Raw genomic sequence first — 25,513 nt, 5'->3', positions numbered from 1 at the left:
CAAACTCCCTTGCTAGACTCACCTGTCCCCGATCCAGCCAGGATTGCAGTGGGAACACTTGCCGTTGATGTGGTTGCAGGTGTGGCCGTCCTTGCAGGGAGGGCAGGTTTGGTCACAGCCCTCCCCGTAGAAGCCTGCCAAGCAGATCTGGTCACACTTGGTGCCGTTCCAGCCAGCTTCGCATGCCAGGCAGCGCCCGTCCGCAATGGTGCAGGGCTGAAGCTCCTTGCATTGCCCACACCTGGAAAAGCCACAGAGAGGCAGGTCAGTCAGTCAGGAGATCAACAAAGCCCTGCAAAGCAACTGGTCCTCCCCAAGTGTAGTGGGCTGGGGTCACAGGGGGTGGAAGACCTGTTACTATTTCTGCAGCAGGGTCCCACCCTCTAGCATCCTAGAACTGTCCAATGAAGATGAAAGGAGAGGGGTTTTTTTAGCTACAGAGAAGACGCCACCCTTTTAGTACTGATGGGAGCCAATCAGAATTTAAGGCGGTGAGTCAGCCACTGAAGATGAGCTCCTAGGCCAGTGGTGGCCAAACTTGGCCCGCCAGCTGTTTTGGAACTACAACTCCCATCATCCCTAGCTAACAAGACCAATGGTCAGGGATGGTGGGAACTGTAGTCCCAAAACAGCTAGAGGGCCAACTTTGGCCACCACTGACCTAGGGTGACTCTGGAGAAGATGAATGGGGTAAGGCAAGGAGGACTTGTTCTGTGCACTCCAAAAAGCTAAGCATTTAGGAACATGGAAACCCATAGTTTCCAGAGATTGGGCTAGATAGGTACCTTTTATCACATGTGGTGGCTGTGTAAGGTAATAAAAGCATTCTGGGAAATGATATATAATGAACTGAAAAAAATGTTTAAAATAACTTTTGTAAAACAAAACAAAACCCAGAAGCTTTTATATTAGGAATTGTAGGTACCAAGATTGCAAAAAAGCAAAAAAGACTTTTTATGTATGAGACAACAGCAGCATGGATGCTACTAGCCTAGAAATGGAAGTCCCTACCAGAGAGGAATGGCAAATTAAGCTGTTGGGGTACTCCAAAATGGCAAAACTGACTGGAAAGCTCAGGAACCAAGAAGACAAAAACTTTAAGAAAGAGTGGTTGAAATTTGCAACTTATTTAGGAAGCCACTGTAAGTAGATAAAAACATTAGCAGGATTTTAATAACACTTGTAATGTAACAAATGCTGGGGACAAATATGGAGAGATATTAATATATGGATTGCGAAACAATATGTAGCTGAAGATGGACCCACGGAGGGGAGGGGGGGAAGTTGGGAGATTGAGAGAAATCTCAATGTATGGTTATCTACTTGGTATTGTTATAACTTTGTGTTTGTAAAATCAAATGAAAATTATTTCAAAAAGAAAGGAGAAAAAAAGATGGGACCTTTTTGGCCTGAACCAGGTACAAAGCTCTTCTCTCATTCTAGTTTACAGGAAATCTAAATAGTAGTAGTAGCAGTAGTAGTAGAAGAAGAAGAAGAAGAAGAAGAAGAAGAAGAAGAAGAAGAAGGGGAGGAGTTTGGACTTGATATCTCGCCTTTCACTCCCCTTAAGGCGTCTCAAAGCGGCTAACATTCTCCTTTCCCTTCCTCCCCCACAACAAACACTCTGTGAGGTGAGTGGGGCTGAGAGACTTCAGAGAAGTGTGACTAGCCCAAGGTCACCCAGCAGCTGAAGGTGGAGGAGTGGGGAAGCGAACCCAGTGCACCAGATTACGAGTCCACCGCTCTTAACCACTACACCATGCTGGCTCCCATGGTGGGAAGCTGAGGAGGCGTGACTAAGTGGGAGGAATCAGGGGCGGGGCTTGGGGATATTATTCTGGGCCATCCCTCTTTCCCCCAAAACCAGAGCACTGATCCACCTTTCGGTGCATGAGTTTCCGCTAGGCATGATTTGCAATTTCGCCACACATGTTTCGCAGGGGACTCTTGGCTGGGGGATTGGACCAGATGATCTTTGGGGGTCTCCTAAGGTTCTATGAGGGACGCGGGTGCCGCTGTGGGTTAAACTACAAAGCCTAGGACTTGCCGATCAGAAGGTCGGCAGTTCGAATCCCTGCAACGGGGTGAGCTCCCGTTGCTCAGTCCCTGCTCCTGCCAACCTAGCAGTTCGAAAGCACGTCAAAGTGCAAGTAGATAAATAGGTACCACTCCGGCGGGAAGGTAAACAGCGTTTCCGTGCGCTGCTCTGGTTCGCCAGAAGTGGCTTAGTCATGCTGGCCACAAGACCCAGAAGCTGTACGCCGGCTCCCTCGGCCAGTAAAGCGAGATGAGCGCCGCAACCTCAGAGTCGGCCACATCTGAACCTAATGGTCAGGGGTCCCTTTACCTTTACTAAGGTTCTATGATTCTATGACTGCTGCCCCCCTGCCTTACCTCCTCCGGCAGCCTTGCCCGTAGAATCCGGCCGGGCAGGGCTCCCTGCAGAACTTTCCCCGATATCCTGGCTCGCAGGTGCAGGTCCCGTCCAGCTGGTTGCACTTGCCCATGTGGCACTGGCAGTAGCGGTCGCAGCGAGGGCCGAAGGTGCGCCCCCGGCACTGGCACCGGCCCGTGAACTGCTCGCAGGGCGAGTTGTTGCAGGAGCACTGGTTGTTGCAGCTGCGGCCCCACCAGCCCGGCTGGCAGATGCAGGTGCCCACCTGCTGGTCGCACTGGGAGTTGAGGCTGCAGTAGCAGGCGCTGGAGCACTGGGGGCCCCACCAGTTGGGCTCGCAGGTGCATTTGCCGGTCTTCTGGTCGCACTTGCCATGCTTGCACAGGCAGGCGTTCTCGCACTTGGGCCCCCAGCGGTTGGCGTTGCAGGTGCACTGGCCGGTCACGTCCTCACATTGCCCGTTGGGGTGGCACTGGCACATCTCCTTGCAGTCGGGGCCCCAGAACTGGCGGGGACACTCTGGGGGGGGAGCGATGGGGGAGGATGACGACAACAAGGTTAGCGCAGGGGCTGGAGGAGCGGGAACCTTTTTTAAAAAAAAAAACAACTGAGACCGAGGGCCGCATTCGCTCCTTCTGAGGGCCACATGATGTGGTGGGCAGGGCCACAGGCCAAAGTAGCCGGAGCAACAGGTGTAAATGTAGAGGTGTGTACAGTGCGTTGTATACTGGGCATGACTAAGCAAGGCCTGTGAATTTCAATGGGTCTACTCTGCGTAAAACGTGGATGACTACCACCCAGTAGGAGAGTCTTGTTTAAAATATATTTGATGCAGTTGTGTTTTATGAACAGTATAATAATAATAATAATAATAATACCCACCCATCTGGCTGAGTTGCATAAATCGTCTTATTTAGAAGGCAATTAATAAATCAATGATAATGATAATAATAAAAAACATTCAATACAGCCCTTAACATAGAGGTTTTGTTGTATATATATTATGGAATACGGCTTCATATACAGTGGTACCTCTAGTTGCAGACAGGATCCATTCTGGAGTGCTTCTTCGCATGCGCAAAGCGTGCAGAACGCTTTTGTGTATGCGGCGAAACCCGGAAGTATACACTTCCGGGTTTGCCGCAACCCGAAAATCCACAACATGAAGCGAACGCAACAAGAGGTATGACTGTATGTGTCATTTCAATTTTTAAATGTTCAGTATATGCATATTCAACCTTGAAGAATTGAAATGTCACAGGTCAACTCTGAATAGCCCTTTTATTTTATGTTTAACAAAAATGAGATACCATGTACCAGAACAGAAGGCCTCTAAGCCGTTTACAGTGGACCGCTTAGTAAAACCATCAAGGTGCTAAAAATGCTGTCAATTTAAACACACACACACACAGCTTCCCCTCCTCATTTAATTCCCACCAACTACCCTGTGAGGCAGCTCAGGCTGAGAGGCAGTGACTGGGCCTCAAGCCTCTCCAGGGTCCTAGTATGGCGCTGTAACCACTACACGGCCCTGTCCTCTGTACTCACTGGTTTCACAGTTGGCACCAAAGTAACCATGGCGGCAGCGGCATTCGTTGGGCCTCACGCAGACCTCATTGTCCTTGCAGGTGAAGTTTCCCTCACACACGGCTACGAGGGGGAAAGAAAGAGAGGGGATAATTGAGAAAACGGGGACATGTGGAACTGACGGCTGGCGGGACACCCGTGCAAAGAGGGTGGGAACCCCTACCCTACCCTTGCGCACCCAACAGAGGCGCCACTAAGCCAGAGACCCCCTAGTGGGCGTCGGCAGGTGACTAACTTGGCTGGAGCGTCAGTTCAGAGAGGGGTGCAAGGTGTCTAATGGAAAACACACACCAAACAAACCTTGAAGGAATGCCTACAGAAAAGGATGCCGGTTTGCCAGCTATGACCGTTCCTACACTGGCATAGCCTGGTCTCAGTTGCCCATGCGCTAGTGACCTTCTGCTTGACTACTGCAATGTGTTGAATGTGGGGCTGCCCTTGAAGACGGCATGCAGGCTGCAGCTAGGGAAGAATGGGGCGGATAATGGTGCATATTCTTGAAGGGAACATGCGTCGCTGGTCCTGAAAAGGCTGCACTGGCTGCTGCTGAACTACTAGGCCCGATTTAAGGCCTAGTACGAGCGTATCAAGTCCTATCTGAATCAGATGCTTTTTTGGGATGTGTTTCGTTTACAGAAGAAAAACCGAAAATGGAAAGTGGTTGAAATTTGGGGGCGCTGTTTACTATTGCTCAGCCAGGTGACAGGAACCTAAAAAGGTTGTGTGGTGGGGCTAGTTCACTTACAGCATCATCAACCTTCCTTCATGAGGGCATGGGTCTTTAGCAGGCTGCACACTGAAGATTTCCAGACTAGGTCACTCGTGGGATGGGAGACTGCAGGCACAGGCAACCCCCCCTGCCCCAATACAAATGGAAGTGGCTGCTGAGAACACCATCCTTCCTTCAGGTTTCCAATTCAAGCCTTTGCTTCTTAAGAACCAGACTAATCCCTGAGAAAAGTGCCTCATTTTCCCGGCTGGGAACCGCCACTGAAAGGACATTGACAGGTACACAGTCCCCACATGGGAAGGAGGCAGAAGGTTCCAGAAAGCCCAAAGACGGACACCAGAAAGAAATCTAGAAAAGCACAGAGACATTATTAGGCAGCGGCAGGCTAAGAGTTTAGCATGCACACAGGAAGATTTTTTAAAATAAAAAACCCCCACAGAAACCCAGAGAACACCCAGTTTCCATCACCTGTGAGATGGCAGGCAAAGCACTTACTTACCCCATGGACGGTGGAGACACTACTCTGGCCCCAGCGGAAGTGCTTTGGGTAGGATCCGGCCAAGGCGCTACAGACATGCAAAGGAGGAGTTGAGGGAGGGGGGAGTTAGTCAGAAGAACTCTGAGGTATTAGTTGGTTATTCAGCCTTTTAAATACACAGGCAAAATGCAGAGGAGCATCGCTAGCTTTCCCGCGTGGCAACCATTTTCAGAGGGGGCGGCAAAACAGAAGAGTCCTGTGGCACATTAAGGACTAAGGAATTTGTGACGGCACAAGCATCCAGGGACCGCTGCCCCTTTCATTTGTGAAAGCTTAAGACATTTTTTTTTTACCAGCCTTCAGCTGTTTTGCACTAGAACTCCCATCTGCCCAATCAGAAGAGCCTGCTGGATTGGGCCAATGGCTCACCAAGCCACAGCAGCTAAACTGGTGACTGGGAGTGGCCGCCGAGACCATATAACACCGGTCCTGAAAGACCTACATTGGCTCCCAGTACGTTTCCGAGCACAATTCAAACTGACATTTAAAGCCCTAAATGGCCTCGGCCTTGTATACCCGAAGGAGCGTCTCCACCCCCATCGTTCAGCCCGGACACTGAGGTCCAGCTCCAAGGGCCTTCTGGTGGTTCCCTCCCTGTAAGAAGTGAGGTTACAGGGAACCAGGCAGAGGGCCTTCTCGGTAGTGGCACCCACCCTCAAGGAAACTACAGTGGATGCTTGAGTTGCAAACGTGATCCGTGCAGGATGCACGTTCGCAACCCGCAGTGTTTGCAACCTGCAGTGGCATGTCTGCGCACGCACAGGTTGTGATTTGGCGCTTCTGCGCATGCACGGCCGCTGAAACCCAGAAGTAACCCGTTCTGGTACTTCTGGGTTTCAGCGGTCCGTAACCTGAAAAAACGCAACCTGAAGTGTCTGTAACCTAAGGTATGACTGTATCTGACTTTCAGAAGACATCTGAAGGCAGCCCTGTTTAGGGAAGTTTTTTATGTTTGATGTTTTCTCATGCTTTTAATATTCTGTTGGAAGCTGCCCAGAGTGGCTGGGAAACCCAGCCAGATGGGCAGGGTATGTATGTATGTATGTATGTATGCATGTATGTATGCATGCATGCATGTATGTATAAATAAAGGAATTGTAGAATTGTAGAGTTGGAAGGGATCCTGAGAATCATCTAACCCAACCCCCTGCAATGCAGCTGTCCTTACGGGGATCGAACCTGCGACCTTGGCATTGTCAGCACCAAGCTCTAACCACCTGAGCTATCCACTTAGTCCAGCATCCTGTTCTCACAGGGGCTGCCCATAGGTCTGTGGGAAACCCGCAAGCAGGACCTGAGTGCAACAGCAACTCTCTCCTCCTGCGGTTTCCAGCAACTGGTATTCAGAAGCATTGCTGCTTCTAACTGGGGAGGCAGAGCGCAGCCATTGTGGCTGGTACCCATCAATAGCCTTTTCCTCCATTAATTGGTCAGATCCTCTTTTAAAGCCATCTAGGGTGGTGCCCATCTGTGCCTCCTTCAGGAGGGAGTGCCATAGTTTCGCTCTGCCCTGAATGAAGGCCTTTCTTTTTTCTGCCCCGAACAAACATCACCAGAGGAGGCAGAAGCCCCTCGGCTTACAGCAGGTCTGCTGCCGACCTGGAGATTTGAACACTGAGCTGGACAATTGCACAGATGCACGTGCGCGCACACACACATATATGCACACACACAGGCTGGCTGCTCCAGAGGCCAGGAGGCGGCCTCTGTTGATCAGCACCGAGAAATATTACTCCACAGGAAAGGAAGGGGGGCCTCAGCCAACTGGAACGGCGGCGGATTTACTAGGCCTCCAAAAATAGCTCCTCCAAGTTTCCCAGCAGCACCTTGGGACTCCAAGTCCCGAGAACTTGTGCAGCCTCCCTCTCCCCGCTCGGCCAAGTTCTACAAAGGATTCCAGCCGGAACCTGGGGATGCCAAGTTCCAGCGCTGAGAGGGGACCTTCTGGCTACGGACAGCAGAGAACAGTGGAGAAACTGCTGCTTCCTTTCTTCCAGCTTTTTGCCTGGGCAAGCGACAACTCTGCTAAGAGCGAACAGGGGGGAAAAACCCTGCTCGCCGTACCCGGGCTGTTCAGGGGGCATTTGTTTATTTATGGTACTTCCACCCACCCCTTTTGTCCAAGTGGCTCAAAGTGCCGTACCTGCTCCCCTTCCTCATTTAATCCCCAAAATGACCCCGAGAGGCAGCGACTAGACCCCAAGATCACAGCTGGTGAGCTTCATAGCCAAGTGGGAGGATTCGAACCCTGGTCTCCCAGGTCTTAGTCCAACAATCAGACCCCTACACCACCACTGGCCTTGCCTCGGAGGAGCCTGATTTAAAATAAGCTGTATTGGGGCATTTGTTTACAGTGGTACCTCAGGTTAAGTACTTAATTCATTCCGGAGATCTGTTCTTAACCTGAAACTGTTCTTAATCTGAAGCACCACTTTAGCTAATGGGGCCTCCCACTGCTGCCATGCCACCGGAGAATGATTTCTGTTCTCATCCTGAAGCAAAGTTTTTAACCTGAGGTAATATTTCTGGGTTAGTGGAGTCTGTAACCTGAAATGTATGTAGCCTGAGGTACCACTGTATTTACTGCATGAATAAATTGCATACATGGAATTGTATCTCACCTTCTTTTCTCCCAGGAGCTCAACGTGGTATCCCTGGCTCCCCCACCCACTCCTCATTTAGCCCCCACAATAACCCTGTGAAGTAGGTTAGGCCGAGAGGCAGAGACTGGAGCAAAGTCGCCCAGTGAGCTTCATGGCCAAGTGGGGATATGAACTCCCAGGTCCTGGTCTGACACTCTAACCACTACACCACCGCTGCCTCTCACATATGGTGCGTCCTCGCTTGTTCCCTCAGGTGGCCAAGAGCCAGGGCTGCACGCCACACACTGGCAAAATTCAAATTCTGCTGCATGAAAAGCTAATTCTGCAAACTGCACCAATTGTGTGAAATTCATCCAGTTTCCACCAGCAATCAGGGTAAGAGCAAGGAGCTAGAAAATACAGGGCAGTGAAGCTGCCCCCCCCCATGTAAACGCCCGAAAAGCTTCCTCTGCAACCTATCTGTCTCCTGAAACTTCTACCAGATGATGCCCTCAAATTTCCAGGCAACTCTGGGCAGTCATGAGGACTACTAACTTGATTAAACATGGCATGGAGAAAGCAGATAGAGCAGTTTTGTGTGGTTAGTGGACCAGGGGAATAGGCTATTCCCCTAAATGTCTCCAGTAAGTATTAAAGGATAGCACCTCCTTTCCCAAAGCCTGGGAAGCTTCTGCCCACATAGGGAGGGAGGTGCGATGCTCATGCGAGCACCATCCCCTCACAAGCTGCTGCCTCTGGCCCTCACTGATCCTCTGTGAAAATTTTCACTGCATACCACTGAGACAGAGAAAAGTTTTCCTCTCTGTCTTGCAACACTGGAGCTCATAGGCAGCTAGTAAAGCTGGGCGTTCTACCAAAAAACCATATCAGAATCTCGCCATTTTTAGATGATGGCAAAAAGCAGAACGTGGGTTAGGAGAGAAAGAGGGAAATGGAGCAATAAAGCCATGTCTGGCCATGAGGACTGCAAACATGCTGAGTTTTAGAAATGAAAGCTGACACACCCAGGGTTTTAGTCAAGTTGCTAGAGTCTGCATTTCAAAGCCCAACCCAGCCTTCAAGGCATGGCTACAATCCAGGGCTCCCCCCCCTCCCAGCCAGAACTCGCTGGAACTGAGTTCCGGCGCCTCTCAGGTGGGCACCATTGCAAATATAACAAGGGAGGTGTCAACGGTGAGTTCTGGCACCTCTTTTTTCTAGAAAAGGAACACTGATGATCACTGGCCTGTGTGTAGGAAGGCATTAACAGGTAAAGGGACCCATGACCATTAGGTCTAGTCGTGACTGACTCTGGGGTTGCGGCACTCATGTCGCTTTATTGGCCGAGGGAGCCGGCATACAGCTTCCGGGTCATGTGGCCAGCATGACTAAGCCGCTTCTGGCGAACCAGAGCAGTGCACAGAAATGCCGTTTATCTTCCCGCCAGAGCTGTACCTATTTATCTACTTGCACTTTGACGTGGTTTCGAACTGCCAGGTTGGCAGGAGCAGGGACAGAGCAACGGGAGCTCACCCAGTTGCAGGGATTCGAACCACCAGCCTTCTGATCAGCAAGCCCTAGGCTCTGGGGTTTAGCCCACAGTGCCACCCGTGTCCCAATGTAGGAAGGCATTACATCCCAATTAAACAGTGTGCCAATCCAACACAAGGCTACAGGCTGCTCCCCTTCTCTATGGCAAAGCTGTGGAAAGACAGAGCCATCGGAAAATTTACAAAGGCATTCTGAAACCCAGGAGAGCTGCTGCCAGTATGTGCAGACGATACTGAGCAGTAGTAAGAGTTGACATGAGAGAAGATTGTTAAATTTTGCATGGCATGGAGAAAGCCACCAGAGAAAAGCATTTCTTCTTCTCTCCTGACTCTAGAAGTCATGGGCAGCCAGTGAAGTTGAATGTTGGGAGATTCAGGACAGACCAAAGCAAGGAGTTCTTCACACAGGCTCTTCTTTGGTCCATAGTTCCCATCAGCCCTGGCAAGCACGGTCAAGTAGCCAAGGATGATGGGAGTTGTAGTCCTACTTGGAGGGGCAATAGTTCCCCACACTTGATACGAACCACAGTATTTTTTTGCTCTATAAGACGCACCTGACCATAAGACTCACCTAGTTTTTAGAGGAGGAAAACAGGGAAAAAAATATTCTGAATCTGAGGCCCTTCCCCTCCTTGTGCTATGCATTTGAGTGCTCCTGAGCCTTGCCAGGGGCTGCCGCCACCGCCGCTGCTTCCAGCACGTCAAGGGGCTTGCGAGGAATAGAGCCAGGCAGCCGGGCTCTTGGGAAGGCTCGAGAGAAGCCCGAGGCAGGTGGGGAAAAGAAGAGGAAGAGGAAGGAGGAGGAGGGAGGATCAGGCTAAGGAGCCGCTGGTCCGTCCGCCCGTAATGCTCCCTTCCATCCCTCATCCTGCTTCACTGGGAAGGCAGCACAACAAGAGGAGCTGGGCAGCTCTCCCTCTTGCTCTGCTGGCTTCAGCGATAGCTGCACAGCCTGCATTCGCTCCATAAGACGCACACACATTTCCCCTTACTTTTTAGGAGGAAAAAGTGTGTCTTATGGAGTGAAAAATACGGTGCATGAAAATGAAACAGGCAAAGTGGATGAAGAGAGAGAGAGAGAGAGAAAGAAAGAGAGAGAGAGAGAGAAAGAGAGAGAGAGAGAGAGAGAGAGAGAGAGAGAGAGAGAGAGAGAGAGAGAGAGAGAGATATCGGTGGAGAGACAGGCGAACGGCATCTCTGTTTCACTCTGATTCGGGACAAGGCAGCTTCCGGCGGACCCTCAAGAAGGAGGGCATCAAACTGAAGGCAGCTGTACATGCCAAGGGACCATCACCCTAGAGGCTCTTGGGAGATGGAAGGGAAAGGACTCCCTTCCTCAAGCTGAAAAGGGAAGGGGTTATTTATTCGGGCAGCCTTGATCCTGCTTAGAGACAGAGGAGAAAAGCAGGGGAAGGCTCGCTCTTACCTATCAAACATTCCTCGCCCTGTTGCCTCCATCCTGAGCAGCAGACGAATCCAGCAGAGCTGTAGGCAGAGAAAGAGAGAGGGTTAGAAAAGGCTCGGCGTGGGGGGTAAAAGGTAACCATTTCTCTCCCCAGTCCGAGGGCCGCACTCCCCCAAGGGTGACTTTATGGGGGCCGTATGTCAGCGGTGAGAAGGGTCAAACGCACATGAGCCAGGGGCAGTGTAGTGCTTAACAATGTCAAACTAGGACCTGGGAGAAGCCAAGGGTTCAGATCCTCCCACCTGGAGATATAAATGTTGTAAGCAAATAAAATAGCAGGGGCAGAGGAGCAGATGTGATTCTTTATGCTGCATTTGGGGGCAGGAACCCTCGTCGCCCAGGCTATAAAGGGTAAAGGGACCCCGGACCATTAGGTCCAGTCGTGGCCGACTCTGGGGTTGCGGCGCTCATCTCGCTTTACTGGCCGAGGGAGCCGGCGTACAGCTTCCGGGTCATGTGGCCAGCATGACTAAGCCGCTTCTGGCGAACCAGAGCAGTGCACGGAAACACCGTTTACCTTCCCGCCGGAGCGGTACCTATTTATCTACCTGCACTTTGACGTGCTTTCGAACTGCTAGGTTGGCAGGAGCAGGGACCGAGCAACGGGAGCTCACCCCGTCGCGGGGATTCGAACCGCCAAACTTCTGATTGGCAAGTCCTAGGCAGTGGCGTAGCATGGGGGGTGCAGGGGGGCCGGCCGCACCGGGCGCAACATCTGGGGGGGATGCTCGCACTCGCAGCTCTCTGCCCCTACCTGGCTCACTCTCTCTCACTGCAGTGCTGGCTGTGCGAATCCGATCCAAGCCGCCGGGTCGCCGCCCACTGTGGAGGGGGTGGGTGCCAGGCGTGCGGTGCGGAGAGAGAGCGAGGGACTATCTGGGGAAGGGACAGTGCAGCGGCCGCCTAGCACAGCGCTGAGCACGGGAGAGAACCACACCAGACCAGACCAGGCAGCAGCAAGCCGAAGCTGGCAGTGGCGGCAGGTTAGGGGTTAGGGGGCGCAAATTACTTGCCTTGCCCCGGGTTAAAGGTAAAGGTAAAGGTACCCCTGCCCGTACGGGCCAGTCTTGCCAGACTCTGGGGTTGTGCGCCCATCTCACTCAAGAGGCCAGGGGCCAGCGCTGTCCGAAGACACTTCCGGGTCACGTGGCCAGCGTGACATCGCTGCTTTGGCGAGCCAGAGCTGCACACGGAAACACCGTTTACCTTTCCGCTAGAAAGCGGTCCCTATTTATCTACTTGCACCCGAGGGTGCTTTCGAACTGCTAGGTTGGCAGGCGCTGGGACCGAGCGGGGATTCGAACCGCCGACCTTTCGATCGGCAAGCCCTAGGCGCTGAGGCTTTAACCCACAGCGCCACCCGCGTCCCCTCCCAGGCTATAGTCCTCATTTAATCTCCATAACCACACCCTTCATTAAATGTGCATAAGGGAAATTCACCTTTAATTGGGAATGAAACTGAATTTTTGCTGCATCCCGAGTCAGTCCCAGGGGCTGTTTCCAGATCTCAAAAAAGGTCATGTGAAACCCCCTTCCCAGATTCTGTCTGGGTGCACACCCAATAAAGCTCTTACAATGCTGATATAAAGAACTGCTCATTTCACATAACTGGCATCAAGCTGGTTAAGCGACAAGATTCCCGCCAGCTAATGCCCACAATGATGTCACTGGCTCCCTCTTGAATTACGCAGGCTGCATTTTCCCACCCAACATCGAACGTATATATTAAAATCACATGGTGAGCCCCACAGTCTGGCCCCATGATGTTTTGCTATCCCAGAAAAAATATTCTTAGGGGAACCAGAACAGAAGTGGATGACCCAAAAGCAAGTGGTGTGGGAATTTGGGGGCGGAGGGGGAGGGGATTCCCATGCAAATTAAGATAGAGTAATTTTTGAATTTGCATTGGAAGATTTCCTGACACCCTAGAAAAAGATCTCATGCAGCATGATGAATTTAGTAAACAGCTGAAAGGTTGACTAATATGCCATTATTTGAAACCCTTAGTGTTCACAGCTCTCTCTAACACCGAGGAGGTGAAAACTTTTGAGGATTAAAAAAAAATTAAAATGAAAGGAGGCTGGTACTGTGTTTGAAACTGCCATTTGTTCATTGCTACTAATGAACTTCCCATGGGACATGGGTGGCACTGTGGTTTATAGCACTGAGCCTTGGGCTTGCTGATCAGAAGGTTGGCGGTTCAAATCCCCACGACGGGGTGAGCTCCTGTGCTCGGTCCCTGCTCCTGCCCACCTAGCAGTTCGAAAGCACGTCAAAGTGCAAGTAGATAAATAGGTACCGCTCCGGCGGGAAGGTAAACGGCGTTTCCGTGCGCTGCTCTGGTTCATCAGAAGCGGCTTAGTCATGCTGGCCACATGACCCGGAAGTTATACGCTGGCTCCCTCGGCCAAGAAAGCGAGATAAGCGCCGCAACCCCAGAGTCAGCCATCACTGGACCTAATGGTCATGGGTCCCTTTGCCCTTTTACTAATGAACTGAAGAAATGGATTTTCCCCAAATTTTGGAAAATTATTTTCCCATCCAAAAGGAGCACTCCTGGCCTTCCAGAATTCCTGAGGGGCACATCTAGGAGGATATGAAATTGCAGGACTGACCGCACAACACAGACTGGCAGCAAGCACATCAGTGGTGGCTTGGTATGTACCATATTAAATACTGTACAAGCAAAACACAACTTATTTATTTATCTGTTGTATTTATAGCCCACCTCTGTCTCCACGGACCTCAAGGTGGTGCACATGGCTCTTTCCCTCTGCAAAACCCCCAGATAATAGCTTAATTGGTTACAGCATGGTGTTGATAATGCCACGGTTGCAGGTTTGATTCCCACATGGGACAGCCGCATTGCAGGGGGTTGGACTAGATGATCCTCAGGGTCCCTTCCAACTCCATGATTAACACCCCGCAACAACTCTGTGAGGTAGGCCAGGCTGAGAGTCAGTGGCTGGCCCCCAAGGTCACACCCCGTGAGCCTGGTGGCTGAGTGGGAAGTCAAACCCTGGTCTCCCAGGCAGTGGCGTAGCGTGGGTTGTCAGCACCCGGGGCAAGGCAAGTAATTTGCACCCCCTAACCTGTGGATTTGCGCCCCCTAACCCTAACCCCCAGATGTTGCGCCCGGTGCGGCTGGCCCCTCCTGCACCCCCCACGCTACGCCACTGCTCCCAGGTCCTGGGAAGACACTCTAACCACTACACCACACAAAAATAACTCGTCTAGGAAAGAGATTGCGGGTGCTCCCAAATGACCCGTTTATTGAGCATTCATCCTGATTTCCTTGTACAACGTTTGCGAGGAGTATAGGTGCCATTGGCTCTTTCCTGAGTGATCATTCCGATTTGTTTGCAGGGAGGTAACAACAACAACATCATATTATTTATACCCCACCCATTTGGCTGGGTTTTCCCAGCCACTCTGGGCTGCTTCCAACAGAATATTAAAATACAACAGTCTATTAAATATTAAAAGCTTCCCTAAAGAGGGCTGCCTTCAGATGTCTTCTAAAAGTCTGGTAGTTGTTCTTCTCTTTGACATCTGGTGGGAGGGCGTTCCACAGGGAGGGTGCCACCACCGAGAAGGCCCTCTGCCTAGTTTCTTGTAACTCGGCTTCTCGCAGCGAGGGAACTGCTAGAAGGTTAGAGGATGTTGCATCAAAAGTGTTATCCCACAGCTTTTTTTTAGGGGGAGAGGGCAGAGTTGTTGAGCTTTTGTGGGGGGCAGACCAGAGTTGCTGAGCGTTTTTCTTTTTTGGGGGGTCACTTGCTGAAGATCGCCCAGGGGCAGCCCACAACCAAACGTTTGGACCGCCCTGAGACCTTCAGGTATAGGGCGGTTTGGAAATAATAATAATAATAATAATAATAATAATAATAATAATAATAAGTCTATAACACTCTTTTCCAGGAAGGTTACTGAAAACTGAGAGGAAATTGGAGGGGAGTATGTGGGACCAGCTTCCACAAGACCTCCCTGGCTGCATAGTGCCATCTCATCAAACATGTGCTGTAATGTGGGGAGGGGTGTGTGGCCCAGAGCTCTTTCTCTGAATGGAGCTATTATCCAAAGACCTGAGCGCACACACAAACACACACACACAGGGATGGATGACTCTTGTCAATTTTTGGTCTTTTCTCTTTCTCAAATCTTAACTTCAACTCTCCACATTTCTTTAGCCATTTGCAATTTTAAAAAATATATCATGGAAATCCATCAACTTTTCAGTCCAAATTTTCCCTTAATAATACACGTTGATTGCCAGCCATTTCTCCCTGAACATAATGCAATTATTTGGAAGTGAACTTCACAAACACGGGCATACTTTAACCTGAATATAACACATTTCGGGCTGTAGAACTGTACAGTGGTACCTCGGGTTAAGTACTTAACTCCTTCCGGAGGTCCGTACTTTACCTCAAACTCTTCTTAACCTGAAGCACCACTTTAGCTAATGGGGCCTCCTGGTGCTGCCACGCTGGCGGAGCACGATTTCTGTTCTCATCCTGAAGCAAAGTTCTTAACCTGAAGCACTATTTCTGGGTTAGCGGACTCTGTAACCTGAAGCGTATGTAACCCGAGGTGCCACTGTACTGCAAAGTGCACTACAGTGTGACTTTTCAAAGGGTGGTTTGTGTAGTCTTTTGGAAGAGTTCAGGAAGATTGCCTTTAAATGGGGCCCAAACTGGCACTGTTACAGACACCAAATAATACCCATATCACGACTCTTAGTGTTTTAGCACCCAGACATTGGAACTCTCTGCCTCTTGATATCAGGCAAGGAGATTTTGCTGTCCTTTTTTTCACCGCCTGCTTAAAGCATTTTTGTTCAGGAACGCCTACCCAGGCTGCCCTCCAGATGTTCTGGACTACAATTCCCATCAACCCCAGAATCGCACCGCCATGCTGGCTGGGGCTGATGGGAGTTGTAGTCCGTAAAACATCTGCTAGACAACAGGTTTTGGGATAGCTCCTCTAAGCACATGAATTTGTCTGGAGCACCAGAATGGAAAGCTTCCAGTTTTCCTTACAAAAACCCACTACCCAAATATTCTGCATTTCGACAGCCTAATGAGGGGGAGAGCTCAGTTGCCGTTACAGTGGTACCTCAGGTTAGAGATGCTTCAGGTTACAGACTCCGCTAACTCAGAAATAGTGCTTCAGGTTAAGAACTTTGCTTCAGGATAAGAACAGAAATCGTGCTCCGCCGGTGCGGCAGCAGCAGGAGGCCCCATTAGCTAAAGTGGTGCTTCAGGTTAAGAACAGTTTCAGGTTAAGAACAGACCTCTGGAATGAATTAAGTACTTAACCCGAGGTACCACTGTACTGCTAAACAACTGGAAGTCCGAACGTTTGGGAAACACGGAACTCTACTAACAGGTTTCAAGCGAGGCAGTGTGGTGCAGCAGTTAGAGCGTCACACCTGCGAAACCGGGGTTAAAATCCTCACTCAGTCACCAAACTCACTGGGTGTGAAGCCAGTTACTGCCTCTCAGCCTATCCTACCTCACAGAGTTGTTATGGGGATTAAATAGGAGCAGGGAGAGCCATGTACACTGCCTTGAGCTCCTTGAAGAAATAGGCAATAATTAAACACAATAAATGAAATAAGCTCCTTTCTGATCCCCCCTAGAGTTGGAGGCAAATTCTGATACTGGGTTTTGAGGTTTGGGCTGCCATACATTTAAAACAGCCATCTCACAAGAATCCCAGGAACTGTAGTTTGTTAAACGCGCTGGGAACTGTAGCTCTGTGAGGGGTAAAGGTAAAGGTCCAGTCGTGGCCGACTCTGGGATTGCAGCGCTCATCTCGCTTTATTGGCTGAGAGAGCCAGCGTACAGCTTCTGAGTCATGTGGCCAGCATGACTAAGCCGCTTCTGACAAACCAGAGCAGTGCATGGAAATGCCGTTTACCTTCCCGCCGGAGCGGTACCTATTTATCTACTTGCACTTTGACGTGCTTTCGAACTGCTAGGTTGGCAGGAGCAGGGACCGAGCAACGGGAGCTCACCCCATTGCAGGGATTCGAACCGCCGACCTTCTGATCGGCAAGTCCTAGGCTCTGTGGTTTAACCCATAGCACCACCCGCGTCCCTCTGTGAGGGGTAAACGATGGTTATTTTGGGTCTGTGTGCTTTAACTGTAGGGAGAATCTTTTGGGGCCCTTCAGCCTGTGAGCAACTACAGTTAATGCGGCTTTGTGGATCCCGTTGTTTGATGAAGCCCCCCTCGGAGGGCGCCCACCCAAATACCCTAAAAAAGAAGAAGAAGCAGCTAAACCACATTTCTGCCCCTCTCCCCTCGAATTTTGGCCAGCTTTTCCCTTCATCACAAAACAGACTTTGTCTCGGTCAGGAAAAACAAGGACCAGAGAGCGTTTCTGGGGTGTGTGTTTGTCTGTGTTTTGGGGGGCGGTTATGGTATAAGCGCGAGAGAGAAACCTCATCCAGAAATTCCACAGCAGAGCCTGCAAAGCCCTCTCGCCTAAGCGAGCTTGTTTGCAAGAGTTTAAATCGAAAACAGATGTACCGTCTCTTTCCATCGGGTTTTAAGTTACACTTGGAAGGGGGCTGGCGGGTGGGTTTCTCCCCCCCCTTTTTTCTGGCGTGCCGTTTTGTTCTTTGATGGAAAAAATGGGGGGTACCTGTCAAGAAGGGGAGGGCATCCCCTGAAATGTCAGAAATGTTTTCTTGCTTCTATCGCCATAATTTTATTTCGGGGAGCAGCTCTGGCACGATAGGGCTCTCAGTGGGCAATGTGCCCTGTGTGTGTGTGTAAAGCGGTTACCTTGGCAAGATGGGGGAGGAAGGGGGAACCGAAACCCCCACATCTTGAGACCGTTAAGTATAGGATGGGGTTAATCCTCTGGAAAGCGGTTTTTGCTGGAGGGTTAGGGGAAAGCAGAGGCTTCCAATGAGAGCCTGTTGCTGCTGCTGGCATCATCCACAGCCTAAATACAGGGTTCCAATAGACTGTCTCAATTAACACCCACCACCCCAGGGCCCCCTTTAATCCCAGTGAGGTGGGGGGTGGGCTTCAAGTTAACCCCCCTCCCCGCCCATCCTTGCAAGCAAGCCTAAAAGTGACCATCGCATACCTAAAAGACGGGATTCTCTCAACTCTCGAAGGATGCCCCCTCCAGAGAAGAAATTGGTTCAAGCAGGCACGAGAGGTCTCCAAGCGACGAGGGAAGGGGTTGGGGAGGAAGCTGTCGAAAATGCCTGAAGGGAATCCACGCGGGACGACAGTGGGAGTGGGGAGAATGCCTGTCCAGCCAGCAGGAGGGAGGGAGGGGATATGGACCCCTTGTTTGCACCCCCCCCTTTGGAAAGGAGCACACAACCCAGCTGACATGATGGGGAAGGGTGTGTGTGTCACCCACCTGTCCCAAAAGCCACCAGCACTGCCTCGTAGCCCAACAAGGAGAACTCACCAAACTTTTTTTTTTTTAAAGGGGGACATAATGGCAGTCGGGAGGCCCTCCATCAATCTCCACATCTGGTTCAAGAAGGGACATCTTCTCTCCTCCTACACACGTCCCATGCCAAGAGAGACTGGTTGCTGGGGGTGGGGGAGAGAAGCTTGCGGGACGGGTGGAAGGAAGAGACCCCCCTCTTCCAGGATGTTTTGGGGGAGCGGGCATCATGTACGGAAGGGATTAGAAGGCATATCCTATCTCCTTAGAAAGGCCGGGGGCCAGATGTGGTGCTGCATCACACTGGTGGACCAGGATTCTATCCACCCAGCCCCAGTAATAAAGGAAAAAGCAGTAACCCTGAGCCATACTGAAGACACCCGCGTCCCAAATGAATGTCTAACATAACACAATAGCGCCCCTGCGCCTCTTCCAAGGGCGCGGACGCACGAGACGAAACGAAATCCAAGCCTTTGGGCTGCTTCAAACGAGGCGGGTAGGGGGAAAGTGGCTTCCCAGAAGCGCCCCATGGAGCAGAGCCCTCTCCGCGCGTCTCCATTCCCCGCGCGTAAAAACTTGGCAAGGGGGTCTCGCTGGCGCGCCCCGGACCTCTCTCTCCCCGCGACGGTTCGCTCTTGCTTACCCCGGCGCCGGGCACACGTTCCTCCCGCGGGGATTCAGCTCCTGGGCGGTCGCCCCCGCCGCCCCACAACCCAGCAGGAGAAGGAGAAGGAGCAGTAGCGAGAGGAGGAGCGCGCTGCAGCCGACGGCGGCGTCTCCATCTCCGGCGCGCCGGGCCCTCCGCGGCGGCTTCTCCATGCGCTCTGGGGCCCTTCTCGGGCAGCCTGGCTCCCCAGCGGCGGCTCCGGCTCCTCCTGGCTGCTGCCTGCTGCAAGAGCCCGGCCGGAAGCTGCAGTGCGAGCGCCGCCGCTGCCTCCTGCTCGCCCCTCGCGGCGGCGGCAGGAGGGGCGGCCGGCCAGCCAGGAAATGCCGCATTGGTTCTCCCTCCTCCCGGGTCAGGCGCTCCGGCGGCGGAGAGAGAGGGAAGGAGATCCAGGGACGGAGGCGGCTGCTGCTGGTCCTGGCTGGAGGGCTGCAGCTCCAAAGGAGGTGGCTGCGGTGGGGGTCCTTATTTGGGGGCCTTCAGTGGGGTGCATAGGAGCCAACTCCTAGCCCCCCGAAAAACTAATAGGAATTGCCATTCAAATTGTGTGCGCGCGCCACGTCTTGTGATCGATTATACAGGGTGGGGCTTAGTCTCCCCCCCATCTTTTATTCAAGTTGATTCCCCTGGTGTGGTGGCATCCTGATGGGGGGGGAGGGGAGGCCCAAGCGCAGTCTTAAACTCCCAAGTTTAGGATTGCACGGCCACCTCCCCACTCGATTCCCTAAACTCATCCCCAGTGCCCGCAATGAAAGTTCAAACAGTAGCAACTGGCTGCGTTGAATGAAAATCCAATTAAAACTGTTCAGTTTAATTGATTCAGCAAAACTGATGAACTTGATACAGTGATACCAGCTTTTCACAGTCATTTGCACCTGTGGCATCCTCTTGCATGCAAGAAGTGGTAGGATGCTTCTGTTCAGAGAGCAGGATTCTTCAGCCACTAAATGCACCTGGGTAGAGATGAATGCTTTCATACTCCTCCTAGAGCTGGAAGGGACGCCGAGGGTCATCTAGTCCAGCCCCCCGCAATACAGGAATCACAGCTAAATAACCCCTGATAGATGGTCATCCAATTTCTGTTTAAAAACCTCCAGCGAAGGAGAATCCACTCCCTTCCTTTCCATAGTCAAACAGCTCTTACCCTCAGAAAGTGTCAGAGTCTCATTTCCTGTCATCTGAATCCATTGGTTCGGGTCCTCCCTGCTGGAGCAGGAGAAAACAAGCATGCTCCATCTTCCATGGGACAACCATTTAGATATTTGAAGATGGCTTTCATATCACCCCTTAGTTTCCTCCAAGCTAAATATATTCAGCTTCCTCAACCATTCCTCATAAGGCTTGATTTCCAGACACTTTTATGGTCTTGGTCACCTTTCTCTGCACACATTCTAGGTTGTCAATTTCCTTCTTAAACGAAGGTGACAGGAAACTGAAAAGCGAATACAGTGGTACCTTGGGTTACAGATGCTTTGGGTTACAAACTCCACTAACCAGGAAGTGGTTGCTGCAGGTTAAGAACTTTGCCCCAGGATAAGAATGAAAAATCACCCGCCAGCAGCGCAGCAACAGGAGGCCCCATTAACGAAAGTGCGCCTCAGGTTAAGAATGGACCTCTGGAAAGAATTAAGTTCTTAACCCAAGGTACCACTGCAGTGATGGAGACAGGAGCAGCTCACTAGGGAGGGCATTCCACAACTAGGGAACCACCACCCAAACGGCCCTGCCACAAGGCAGCGCTCACTGGCGAGACCACCAAGCCTCGTGTCCCAATCGTAGGATGAACTTTGAACTGGCTCACTGTTGAGTATTGTCTGGTTCCTCTTTCAACAACAGCCAGCTTGCGTGCTTCTTTCAGCTGTTCTGGTGCCAATGGACTCAAGCTTGCCACAGCCAGCATGACCAATGGTTAGTGTCAGGTGGCAGTGGATCCAACCCCCACGGCAGGTCACCAGGAATGGATAAGACAAGCAAAGGTTCTTACCAGCTGCTTTTTATTCAATATTCACAGAGAGAGGCTTGGAAATGCAGCCTCTTGGAAACCATGGCATTGCCCTGAGTGAGTCTCCACTCCCTCCCTCTATCTCTTCATGCGTCATCACTACAGGTGCTGAGAAATGCTGTTTGCCTCTGAGCCTTTGCCTTTGCTCTCCTACTTTCAATGCTTGCCGGGTTGGTGGGGGGGGGGGGCGGTCTGGAGTGCTTTAAAGACACTGTCAGCTGTTCCCCCTCTGGTGCGTCTTCTCCCTTGTCTCCCATTATTTTCCAGCTCCCCCCCCTTACCTGCCTCTGAGCTGTGATCTCCCTCAAACCCCTGTTTTAATTCTGAACTGTCTTCTTCTTCTCTGAAAGGGTCAGGCTGGGGTGGTGGTCTCCACCATTCCTCCTCTGCCCAGTCCCTGACAGTCAGGGATGCTTCAAAGTTGAGTCCAGCAGCACGTATAGGACCACAGCTTCCCCACTGCTCATGTAATGGCAGAAGGATGTGTGTGTGTATGTATAACAATCAATCTCTGTTGCAGGGAGTTGGGCTATACTGCATATAGCTCAGTGGTACGGCATCTGGTCCTAGGTTCAATCCCTGGCGTCTCTGGGTGGGGCTGGGAGAGACCACCTGAAACCCTGGAGAGCTGCTGCCAGTCAGTGTAGACAATACTGAGCAAAATGGACCAAGGGTCTACAGCAGCTCTCCACTGGTCCATGTAGCTAAGTAATGTCTAGATGATGGATAGCCAACATAGCACCCTCCAGATATTGTGGAATGTCTCTTTCACCAGCCAATAACCAGGTATGATGGGAGTTGTAGTCCAAAGCATCTGGAAGGCTCTACGTTGGCTGTGCCTGGTCCACACACACAGGACTCTTGTTGGCACTACGAACGGTGCAGGGCTTTTTCAAGTCTTGCTGATGTCACGCAAACCATTTATGATCGCTGTACAAGAAAATTGGAACACGCTTGATCTCCTCTGCCCTCTAGTGGACAAGATTTGTAACTTTAAAAAAATGAAACGCTTTGAGAGATTTCGCTTTCCTGTTAAGTTAGGCTGCTTTAAAGAGGGATCTTCGTTGCATGCCACTTTCATTTGTAATGTTTCAGTTCCGATACTTTGCAATACTCTGGCTGTTTTAAGATCATGGTGCGGGAGAGGCCATACCAGCCCTCATCCAATAACCAAGGAGCAGTATCTGCTCCAACATTCACTTTCCTCTTCCCTTCACATCCCCTTTTCCTCTTGTATTATGTCTCTTCCATAGTGAGCTTGCAGGCAGGGATTGCTGTCTTCTACGTGCACAACACTGTAGAAAATTTTGGACACTTTATGTTAAAAGTGCCAAACAAAAACGCCGAGCCATAGCAAACATTCTCTGTCTGCTAGTGCAAGAGTCCTGGCGTTAGGAGATGGCAGGGTTTAATAGCTGCAGAAGAAAGGAATCCAACACAACAGCTGCAAGAACAGAAGCTTCTTCTGCATCCATCTTTGGTTATGCCTTTTGGTTTCCCCTTGTGCAACGGCATTCCATCAGCACAGCACATATACCATTAATTAGGGCTGGATCAAATGCAATCCCAAATCCCTGCACTCCTGTTTCCCCTTCCATCCTACCCTCCCTCTCCCCGATCTGTCCCCCCACCTCTCAAGTCAGCCGTCATTCCATGCTGTTGAGATCTTCAGAAGCTCTTAGCATGGGTTCCTCCATTTTTCTGTACATTTTTGGTATTTTCCCTTGTGCATAATGCCACTGTCGCCAGTACCTCTCTAGAGGCTGGGTACTTTTGGTTGCATAAGCGGAAGTTCACATTAATATGCAAACAAATATGCAAATCATATTAATATGCAAACACTTTAATATGCAAACAAATAGTTTGAAACAAAAGGGTTGCAGCATGGAGTGGTTTCCAGTCACACTATTCCATCCCATCTTCCCATTCATTCATTCATTCATTCATATCCTACCTTTTCCTGCAAGGAACTCGAAGATGGTATAGACAGGCTTCCACCTCCCCATTTTATATGGGATGCAGGTGGCGCTGTGGTCTAAACCACTGAGCCTCTTGGGCTTGCCGATCAGAAGGTTGGTGGTTTGAATCCCCGCGATGGTGTGAGCTCCCATTGCTCTGTCCCAGCTCTTGCCAACCTAGCAGTTTGACAGCACACCAGTGCAAGTGGATAACAAGGTGCCGCTGCGGCGGGAAGGCAAATAGCATTTCCGTGCACTCTGGAACTCATCACGGTGTCCCGTTGTGCCAGAAGCGGCTTAGTCCTGCTGGCCACATAACCCGGAAAGCTGTCTGTCGACAAACACTGACTCCCTCAGCCTGAAAGTGAGATGAGTGCTGCAACCCCATAGTCGCCTTTGACAGGGGTCCTTTACCTTTACCGTCATTTTATGCTCACACCAATCCTGTGAGGTAGGACAAGTTGAGAGTGAGTGATTGGCCCAAAGTCATCCATTGAGCTTCATGGCCAAGTGGGATTCAAACTCTGGTATCCCAGCTTCTAGCCTGAGAATTAACCACTCTGGCTCCCCAATTTCTCAGTATTCTGCTTGTCCTTTGAGTACTTCTCTCCCTCATTCAGGTGTTTTGTGTGTGTACAAATGCTGGCAAGTCGGGAGCATTCAAGGAAGCTCAGCAGGGGAACAGGCAAAACAAAGTACTTCTTCACATACCACCTAGTGGAACTAAGGAACTCACTTCCACAGGATGCAGCCATGGCACACATGGATACAAGGCACAGGAGTTATTTTGCAGAGGAAATGACTGGCAGAATCCGAGACCAGGGAAGAAGATTGGAGGAAATTTAAAATCTATTTACAGAAACATTGTAAAATTTTTGAATGTTAATGACATTGAAATGAACTGAAGGGGTTCTAGCAACAAGGTAAAAAATAAGATTGGATTGATAATAAATTAATTGGATATGAATTTGCTGAACTAATTTCCAAAAGGGATACAAAAAAGGGAGATGTGAGGAAGTCAGGAAAATAAGTGAATCAAAGATGAGAAATTAAAAAGAGGGATTTTTGTGTGTTTTTTTTAGTGTTTTTTCTTTTTTTTTCTTTTTCTTTAAGATAAATGTTTGTATTTTTTGTGTTTTATAACTTTGTATTTTTGTGTATGTGTTTTTTATTTTTTCCATTTGTTATTCCTAAAACTTAATATTATTAAAAAAAGGAGTTATTTTGCAGCTTCCCCACAATGGCAGCAAAGTGCAAACTGATATTTCACCATTCACATTTATCCCATTTCTGCCAGGTGAAACCACAACCGTTGCCAATGACTTGTTTGCAATATTAAGCCAACCTCACCCTGCTTGCAAATCTGGAAGCTGGTTCAGTGTGCCAGAGGCCTCTGAGAGGCAATGGGTGGGAGAGAGACCTGCCAGCAGGAGTAAGAGGCCCAGGCTGCACCCGTCCCCATAAGCATATCAGAAAAGCCTTGCTGGATTAGGGCAAAGGAGGTCTGTTCAGTTCAGCATCCTATTCTCAGAGTAGCCAGCCAGAAGCCTATTATAGAACACCTGCAAGCAAAACAGCTGCGAGGCAGCAATCTTCTGTGTCCCAGTTGCTGGAAACTGCAGGAGCAGGGAAGAGACACAGTGTTGTGCTCAAGCCTTGCTTGTGGGTTTCCCACAGGGATCTGCTTGGACACCGTGAGAACAGAATGCTGGGCTAGATGAGCCATTGGCCTGATCCAGCAGTCTCTTCTTATGTCCATAAGTATAAAAGTGCGTTCTTCACTTGAGATTCCCAGCCAGCCTTTACTGCACACTGACAGTACAGGCAGAATATAGTGACTGTGACTAGTAGCCACTGATTGCCATAGTTCTCCTGGGATAAACCTGTTGAGGTTTGTGAGTTTTATGGATGCAAAATTTTCTCAAAATATGCTTGCAGCTATTTTTTATCTGCTTAGTCTGTGAGACTCAAGGTCAATGCTCAGAGGCAAGGTAATCAATCTACCACTGAGCAGTTCTGTATTCTTTTCTATGTCTATCATGTTTTGTTTTTGTAGCAGGGTGCACTCTTTTGAGTTGAGGTTTTGTACCTTACTGGGGAGATCCAGTAAGACCTTTTATGCTTATAGTAATAAGACTATTACTATAGGGATGCGGGTGGCGCTGTGGTCTAAACCACTGAGCCTCTTGGGCTTGCTGATCAGAAGGTCAGGGGTTTGAATCCCCACAACGGGGTGAGCTTCCGTTGCTCTGTCCCAGCTCCTGCCAACCTAGCAGTTTGAAAGCACACCAGTGCAAGTAGATAAATAGGCACCACTGCGGCAGGAACGTAAATTGTGTTTCCATGTGCTCTGGTTTCCATCACAGTGTCCCATTGCGCCAGAAGTGGTTTAGTCCTGTTGGCCACATGACTTAGAAAGCTGTCTGTGGATGTGGCGTTTGCCTCCTAGGTGGGTCATAAGGAAAGGATTAAATGAGTGTGATGTGATTGGCCAGTGGGAATGCAAGGGTGGAGTAAAAATTAAAGTGGGAGGTTTTGAAAGTCAGTTGAGGTTTGGGAGTTGAAGGAAGAGAGAGGATTAGGTGTGGGTTGGTAGAGTTGTATTGTGACAGAGTG

At 50.4% G+C, this 25,513-nt stretch overlaps 1 protein-coding gene across 1 annotated transcript in view; it reads right to left on the bottom strand.

The window, feature by feature from the left end:
- LOC309358957 (scavenger receptor class F member 2-like) overlaps positions 1-19,272 on the bottom strand; it is a 48,492-nt gene extending 29,220 nt beyond the window's left edge. Inside the window, 7 exon segments of the mRNA XM_081892296.1 lie at positions 23-241; positions 2,395-2,914; positions 3,944-4,045; positions 10,809-10,867; positions 18,917-19,164; positions 19,166-19,251; positions 19,254-19,272. Of these exon segments, the coding sequence (XP_081748422.1) occupies positions 23-241; positions 2,395-2,914; positions 3,944-4,045; positions 10,809-10,867; positions 18,917-19,164; positions 19,166-19,251; positions 19,254-19,269 (1,250 nt within the window). The 5' untranslated portion in view covers positions 19,270-19,272.
- Between the last annotated feature and the right edge of the window lie 6,241 nt (positions 19,273-25,513).

Source organism: Podarcis melisellensis (assembly GCF_964234715.1).
Source record: "Podarcis melisellensis genome assembly, chromosome: 16".
In the NCBI taxonomy this organism is placed as follows: domain Eukaryota; kingdom Metazoa; phylum Chordata; class Lepidosauria; order Squamata; family Lacertidae; genus Podarcis; species Podarcis melisellensis.
This window is presented reverse-complemented; position numbering and strand designations above follow the sequence as displayed.